The sequence below is a fragment of the Aulonocara sp. 'chitande type north' Nkhata Bay genome, linkage group LG4 (assembly GCF_057382095.1).
Source record: "Aulonocara sp. 'chitande type north' Nkhata Bay isolate Kocher_YH1m ecotype deep benthic linkage group LG4, A_spYH_male_GT1.1, whole genome shotgun sequence".
Classification (NCBI taxonomy): Eukaryota; Metazoa; Chordata; class Actinopteri; order Cichliformes; family Cichlidae; genus Aulonocara; species Aulonocara sp. 'chitande type north' Nkhata Bay.
In genome coordinates this window covers 1976229-1985023 of record NC_141347.1, presented here as the reverse complement: position 1 = coordinate 1985023, position 8795 = coordinate 1976229, and the positions used below count along the sequence as shown (strand labels likewise).

At 37.1% G+C, this 8795-nt stretch overlaps 1 protein-coding gene across 1 annotated transcript; it reads left to right on the top strand.

Annotated features, from left to right (window-relative positions):
- Nucleotides 1–5410: 5410 nt before the first annotated feature.
- LOC147331698 (uncharacterized) lies at nucleotides 5411–7215 on the top strand. The gene has a single exon (XM_086287921.1). The coding sequence runs from the start codon at nucleotides 5901–5903 to the stop codon at nucleotides 7185–7187; it is 1287 nt and encodes a 428-aa protein (XP_086144047.1). The 5' UTR covers nucleotides 5411–5900; the 3' UTR covers nucleotides 7188–7215.
- The last annotated feature ends 1580 nt before the right edge of the window (nucleotides 7216–8795 follow it).

The following is an 8795-nucleotide window of genomic DNA, read 5'->3' as shown; positions in this document are numbered from 1 at the left end:
GCTTCACTTGTTACCTCCAACATCTAAGGGAAGGACGTCTTCAAAGATTAGGATCTGGGTGCTGAGCCCAGTCTTGAAATCTTTTGGATTTACTAAATTTACTAAATATTATAGTGAAATAAATATAACATGTCAAAGATGTGCTGCCTCAAGGTTGAAGTCACAAAATAATACTAAAATAAACTTCATAGTCTTCATCTCCTCTGCTCTCTCCTCTGTCCTCGTTATAAGAAGAATGTAATCAACATGTGCCAATGAAACTCCACCCAAATAGATCATCTATGGTATAACTCTTATGTATCAACTTACTTTATAAACTGGCCCAATCAGTTATTCAACAAATGTCAGGTTGCAGAAAATCGAATTATTAATGCACAATTTCATGCCACAAGAACTAAACTGTCGATAATGACTGGACCTACAGGCCAATACTTAATGCAGATGTGGATGTTCATGAGTCAGGATTGTGTTGCTGTTATTTCTACTGAATGTCGTGCACAAATGACATCTGTCTTCACTATCACGTGACTCCCTTGTTTGTTAATTTGTGTTTTCTATTTCATTTTGCAGTATATTTTATTCTTAGTGTCCTTTAATTTTCACTCTGCTTTTACACTGGTTTTTAAACTATTCTGTGTAGTATCTTCAAATGTCCACTAGATTTCATTACTCCTCTGTGAACGTGGAACACAACAACGTACGTGACTTTCTATTGTCTTTCTGTGTATTCACACTCTGAATACACAGATATGCACATCTTTTTCTTCTTAAGGTTACAACAATAATGCACACTATCTACACATACAGTTTACTTATTTTAATAGGTTTTAGTGCAATCTTGATATCGGATGGATATAATAACCTCAGATCATTTATCCAGTTTCAGTTTCAGACCATCCCACTGTCACTACGGTTACTTACTGTGATGCTTGCCACCATCATTGTTGATGTGTTTTAGATAACTAATGACCTGATTAACCTGCTTTGCAGCACAGCTGTCCCATTGCTGAATCCAGTTTGTCAGACCAGTCAACATAGGCGCTGATGTTACTTTCGAGCTGCCAGAGTGATGCTCAGCTCTGACAGAGACCTTGCCTGTGATAGCCGGCGATCAGATAGCTGAATTTATCTTCCCTCCAGTAAACAATTCTTTTATGAGATCCAGGGATATTCAAAAACACATCCAGGGCCCAGGCTAACTTGCTGTCAGTCACTGTGACTCATTGTGAACAATTTTGCAGCAGGTCTTCAACCTGTTATCCACAAGAACAGAACTCTTTGTCTTCATCTAGTGATCACACTGTAGTATTAACATAGATTGAAGTTTTTCTCAATCAATTTGATTTTTGATGTCATTCTACTTACTCTCTACCCTTTAAATGTATTTCTCCGTCCTCATTAGCCTTTGTCATTGTGTTTGTGCACAGCTCTTTTGTTTACAGATGCTTGTCATGGCACTGCTACTTGCATACAGCCAGTGAAGATATTTGTAGTTCACTTTAGGATTTAGAAATAAGTTACAAGAAATGTAGAGTATTGTAGAGACACTGACACTGCCCTGGATGCAATAAAGGCCTAAACGTATCTTAAAGTTAGGACTAGACTTTTAGGAGAACCCCCCCACCTTGGGCTGTGAAAGTAGAACAAAGGGAAGCCATAGCTTAGTGGAAATTCCCCAAGGGATACCTGAGTGGGAGTCTCAGTGCTTGTGACCTAATAATCATGTTTTGTAGAGGAGTTTGGTGTACCTTGGGTGTGGGGAGATGGCCTTTTTTAAGACGGGAAGTCATATACACAGAGACATACACACATGCACACACACGGTATGCGCACACGCTGTCAGGATTTGTGTCGTGTGGAGGCAAGGAAGTGACCTAAACGCAGGACTCGTGGATAGTTAAGAACTGAAGATGGTTTATTATGAAGAGTGGATAAACAGCGCAGGAACAAAAGGACCTTCTGGCTGAAAGACTGAATGGCTGGCTGTACTGAATGGCTGGCTATACTGAACGCAGGCGGAAACGACAACATAACATCAATGACACGACAATGAACTGGAGGAAACTGAGGACTTAAATACACAGACTGATGAGGATGATAATGAGAGACCGGTGAGTACACAGCTGAACATAATCTGGCTAACGACATGAGAGACGAGCTGATACGGGAAAAACAGGAAGTGAGAACAACATTGATGTGGCAAAATAAACCGAACATGAACAAACTGAAATCACTGGGTCAATGACCCAGGAACCCTGACAGTCCATGTAGAAAAAGGAGTGATACACCTGCTGCCGTCAGACCTGCAGGTATCAGGCTGTGATGTTCTCCTTTATAGTGGACAGAATTATTTGGAGTGGCACAAATAATTTGTGTGGCATCTTATTGAATGCAGAACAGCTGATTGTTCTGTAAATAGTTTGAAATCAAGGTAAAAGGTAAATGGATGCAAATAACTTTGTTGTTTGCAAAACTTGTGCGTAGGATTTTAAAATTGACAATTTATATTTGCATTTAAAGTTATGAAATATGATTCATTAAACATGTTTGTGGTTGTTACAGTATAAATATAACATTTTCTACTCTGATTGTATGTTTTTTTGTCTGATTTTACATCAATTGTGTTATTGCAGTATGACAAAATGAAAACATAACTGTAAATTCAGTTACATTGCGGAAAATTGACTGCAACTTCTATTTTATTTTAAAGAACTTTATTTAACAAACAACGAGTATACAACATACAAACAGATGAAGTATACAAAAGAACAGAAAATGAACACACAAAATCAGCAGTAAAAAGAAAAAAGTAATAATTATATGAATACACGGAAAAATTCACATATACATGTATTGTTTTGAGAGCCTTTTTGTTGGTGGAGTCTGATATTGATTGTACAATTCCACATCCTTAAACAAATGGCAGATATGGTGTTTTATTAGTAAACTTATATTTATGGATAAAAAATTTAGCTAAAAGTATTAACAAATTTATTATAAAAAAACATTTATCATTCTCCGTGGGGAACTTAAAGAAACAGAATAAAACATTTTCCCATCGTAAAGAAAACTCCCTTAAAATATGGACAATAACAAAACAGCTAAATTCCTTCCAGAATCTTTGTGTAGAAGAACAGTACCAAAAAAGATGTGTCACGGTTTCTGGATGATCCCCACAGAAAGTACAATTAGTATTTATGTCTCATTTAAATTTTACCATGTAGTGACTGGCTGGATAACATTTATGTAGAAATTTAAATGAGACTTCTTTCACCTTATTTACAATCTACAGAAGAGGATTAGGGCCACTGGAAAAAAAAAAAAGAATTCTGACTTTAATCTCAGAATTCTGACTTTATTCTCAGAATTCTGACTTTTTTCTCAGAATTCTGACTTTTTTTTCAGAATTCTGACTTTAATCTCAGAATTCTGACTTTATTCTCAGAATTCTGACTTTTTTCTCAGAATTCTGACTTTATTCTCAGAATTCTGACTTTTTTTTTTCAGAATTCTGATTTTAATCTCAGAATTCTGACTTTATTCTCAGAATTCTGACTTTTTTCTCAGAATTCTGACTTTTTTCTCAGAATTCTGACTTTAATCTCAGAATTCTGACTTTTTTTTCAGAATTCTGACTTTAATCTCAGAATTTTGAGGTGGGCACCTGCAGGCTTCCAGCTTCGGTGACAGCGATGTGTCCAGTTTGGCAGGTGGAGAACTAATTCACTAAATATGGTGGATATAAGTGACTTTTTGCGTGGCCGAGGGGTCCCCGAAGATGCTATTTTATTAATGGAAGAGCAGAAGGTGAGTAACAAAAAAGAGAAATAGTTTGGTGTCTCCTATTTTTACAGGAAAACAGTTACGGTACAGTTACGGTTAGCTGTTAGCATGCTTGTTAGCTTATAATGTTATATAGGAATGAACGTGTTTCACGATGTTACAGTATACTAGGTGAATTGACGTTTTAACTGTTGTTGATCGCAGGATCATCCCAGATGGGTTCGTTGCATTTTATTTTATTGTTCTACTATTTCAGAGTTTTTCAAGGCAGTTAAGCGGAGCTGTGTTACAGATGCTAGCCGCCTGCCAATATCACTGATATATTTGATGTGTACAAGTAAGTTACACTTAGTACAGCGGAGGAGAGAAGCTGTAATGAATGTTTATGCGGATATTTCACTCAGAAAAATGGGTGGCGTTCATACACAGCCACCGACACAGCCCCGGTTGTTGTTCTGACGGTGGCCGACTGACGATCCCCTCACAACATGTTAGCTAACACAAACTAATGTTGTGCATGTAACTGTGTATACGTTAGTGGTACAGTGTCGGAAGAAATAAGCAAACTGTTAACTGTTTATAATGTCAGAATGACATCATCGTTCTCCTGCACTGTGTAATGTATGTCAGCTCAAGAAGGAAATCATATCTTATACTCTGAGCTGCCCAGTGCACTTAACGCCTACGTGTGGAAATGGTAGGCTACACTACAGTTAACTACCGGTAAAAAATAAACTTAATACAGTATTTGATTTTTTTTTTATAGAACAATAAAATAAAAAGTGCTGGCTGAGGAGCGCTGCCGTGTTGAACTTTGACCTCGGAGTGACGTGACGTTTGTTCTCACAACCAATAGAAGTGCAGAAAGTCGCAAATCAGGCATATTGTTTGCATAAACACAAAAATAAATAAATAACGAAATAATCCCGATATTGTGCCAAAGACTGATTTACAATGTTACTTTGTGTTCTATGTGTAATACCTTTGCTTAAATGACTAAATGGACTGTGTATTTATGACTCTGCGTTATAGTCTTACATACATAAGTAACATTCATATGTACAGATAAAAATGTACAGAGATATGTACACAAGCGTGTACACAAAAGTCTACTGCTGATCGAGCTGCTCAGTGGTCGTACAGTCTCATGCAGAGAGCGTGGAGGTGTTGTCCATGGTGGATGTTAGCTTAGACAACATCCTCTCCTCCCCAGTCTGCTCAGTGGACTTTAGCAGACCGCTAAAGCTGGCCCTCCCGACCAGTTTGTTAAGTTTCCCCCTGTCCCTCTCTGCCATTCCACCACTCCAGCAGACCACAACATAAAAGACAGCAGACGCCACCACAGTGTCGTAGAACATCCTTAGAAGACGTACTACCTACATCATAACCAATCAAGTCCTGCTTTTTTTTAAATACAGAAGAGGATTTATTATTTACTGAAAGGCTATGCCTTAGTTTGCTTCTTTCATTATTGTGTTTCGCCCTGCATAAAATAGATAGCTTTTCTGATAACTACAGTCAATACTCTCCTACTGGCATTAGCAGTGACCTAAGAGGCTTAACCGTAATATTGCTTTGCAGTGTAAATGTTGCAGAAAATGACTCTTTTCTTTCTTCTTGTGTGCAGATTGACACTGACTTCATAGCACTGATGGATGACGCAACTTTGGCAAACTACATTCCCTCGTACGGAGACCGAATTGCCGTCTTCAATTTCTGCAAAAGCAAGCAACCACTGTCAAAAAGAAAACTAGGACTTCTGCAAAAACTTCTTGAGAAAATGAAAACCAGAAAAGAAAGTCCAAAGGAGAACACTTCACATACAGATGCAGGAATAAGACAGACAAAGAAGCAAAAAGCAACACGCAATGTTGAGATAGGATGGATACATTGTGATGGAAAAATAGCCAAACAGGTGAGAGCGAAGCAGGGAGGTGGCACTAGAAAAATTCAAATGGCCACTGATGCTGGATTAAAAGATATTCTTCAGGAAGGAAAGAAACTTTTTTTTCCCTAATGGCATATCTCCTAAGGGATGTGAAACAGATTTTGAGTTTGAGGTTTGGGACTTTAAACAGAACCACCTTACTGATGATACCTGCCAGTCTATTGGCAATATGTATGAGGCAGCGAGACTGACAATGTTACGCTTCTACATTGCAACAAAACCAAAAGATCCTGAAGAAGATGCCAGCGAGACATCTGAAGTGGTGTTTGTCTCAGAAAGCAGTGGCAGTGATATTAATCCATTGCAAGTGGGGGAAGTCAGGGGTAATTTTGATGAAGTCATCGCTGGTTCAGAAATTTTAGATGATCCAGAAATTACTTTTGGTCCAATTTTTGATGCTGAAAAAGATACAGAAGACACATTAGTCTATGAGGGTTTTCTTGTACCCCTCAGTCCACCTAATTCAGAGAACATAATAACAATCACCATACGTCATACTGACACTTTACATGACATGATTACTGCTTTCTCTGATGAGGAGATTTTGACCAAAACACTGAATGTGAAGCGCATACTTCCAGACAACACAGAAGAACCAGGCACTGGATCAGGAATACTAAGAGATGTACTCACATGCTTCTGGCATGAATTTTATGAGCGATGCACCCTAGGTGCAACCGTTAAAGTGCCATTCATTCGCCATGATTTTCCTGCTGAAAAATGGAAGGCAGTTGGGCGAATACTCCTGAAAGGTTACCAAGAATGTCAGTATTTTCCAAATAAACTTGCAATCCCTTTTCTGGAACAAGTGCTTTTCAGTGGTGTTTACAGTGATCTTAAAGCACACTTTCTACAGTTTGTCAGCAGCCAAGAATGTGATGTTTTGATGGAAGCAGTAAAAGATTTCTCTGCAGTTGACTTGGATGATCTTGTGGAAGTTCTTGACAGTTATGGCTGTAGAAAAAGAATCACTGCTGAGACTCTTCCTACAATCCTTGATGAAATAGCACACAAAGAGCTTGTCCAAAAACCATTGTTTGTTATTGACTGCTGGAGGGAGATCATCGACTCCCATATCTCCCTCAGTCCGGAGGGACTGACCAAGTTATTCTCTGAACTGCAACCAACTTCAAAAAAAGTGTGCCAGCTGCTGAAATTGGCTGTGGATTTGACTCCACAACAAAAAGAAGTGAAAAATCATCTCAAAAGATTCATCAGAGAGCTGGATAACATTAAACTTCAGAAATTTATGTGTTTCTGCACCGGATCTGACCTTATAGTAACAAACAGTATTTATGTGGAATTTCAAGATATGACAGAGTTTACAAGAAGACCAGTCGGACGCACGTGTGGGAATGTTCTGCAGCTAGCTAACAGCTATGAAAACTTCCCAGATTTTTGTTCTGAATTTAATGCAGTTCTTGAAAGTAATATCTGGGTGATGGACATTGTTTAGACTCTCACAGCAAAGCGCTACATTTGAACTGCTCATGCACACTAGAGCATAACTGTAAAGAGATGTTAGGAATATGTATTTTTATGTATTTTGAACTTATACAGTATACTTTTTTTAATTAGAGAGAAGTTTCTCATCTCTGTTAGAAGTCTAGTTTTGGCTAATATTTCATTTTCTTTTATCATTTTGAGTTTTACATAATACAGTCACAAAACAAAACGAACAGGTACACTGTTTACTACCATATCCAGAGCTGTCTTCACCAAATCCAAGCTTTCCAGCTGTAAGACAGAAACCTTCAGCAAAAGCATGAAGAAAGATTACTTAAGATCTATAAACTATAATTAAACTGCTCTTAAACGTTCTTTAAAGCACCATGTGTGGTGTGAGAGCTCAGCACAGTCAAATACTTTTGTAAGTAATTAGTAGAAAGACTAATTCATTCAGATGGTATTTTCTTATTAGGTCAGGGCTAAAACTGAACATAGTTATAACGTAAAAGTAATGCTGTTATGCAACACTGTATTGTAAAAGGAATAAGTACAATTTTATACTTTAGCATTTGTCATGTCTGAAAACATTTTGCTTTACAGTATATGCAATTTTTAGTTAAGGTAGGTTAAGGTATCAAAGTTTGGCATTTGTTGTTGATTACAAAGGTTCCATATAAAGTTGGTGAAAATATTTTTTAAAATTCCAGTATTTTCTTAATGCCATATTGTTTCTAAGCATACCTGTTATTCATCCATCAAATTGATTCAAGCTGCTTAAAGGATTCAGTCTGTTTTGAAGATGGTTATTGATTACTGAGATCATAAATAAACACTGTACACTTCAGTGCAGTGGTCAAGTACTGTGATTATTCAGGCATCCTTTTGTAATGCCAAATTGTCATGTTCTCAGATATAGTATTAATCTTAACACCTGAAAAAATGTCTTGTTACTGCCAGAAATTATGCATTTTTATTTGTATGCATGTATGTTCTCAGTCATTCACACTTGTTTTTATTTCTATACCATAGATGACACTGAAGGAATATGTGATACCACAATAGCCAGTGTTCATGGTCTTTACAGTAAGTCACTGATGTATACTGATGCATAAAAAGACTGTATGAGATCTATAAGTTTGTTTTAAAAGTTGAGTCATTCTTGTTACAGGGCAGCTTATACGGTTATGAGTTTTAGCCATGTTATTGGCGTTGGCAAGAACAGGTTTCTTGTAAACTTTTTCCAATAAAATGTTATTGTACACAGTACATTTGTATTGTTGTTTTGAATATGTTCATCAAACTCCATATCTATTTGAACATGCCAGAATTCAAGAGACTGCCACACATGAGCTCAGTAACATGGAAGAATACCATTTATTTTTAATTTCAAACATTTCATAAAGATACACAAATATAAATGTAAAACATGTTGCACTTAATGGGACAATAACTTGGTTCCACTTGCAGGAACTGTTTTGTTGCATTGTTGCTGGGATACTACAAATAAAAGTCAAAATATTTTTGGTATGTTTCTTATAATTTTAGGATTCATATCATGAAGGAGCCTTGTATACAACAGCTAACACTGAATCAGTATAGCAATGATTCGTGGTCA

Bases quoted from the DNA above. Each gene is read 5' to 3' on its own strand.
- LOC147331698 (XM_086287921.1), top strand. From the start codon at position 5,901: ATGTATGAGGCAGCGAGACTGACAATGTTACGCTTCTACATTGCAACA.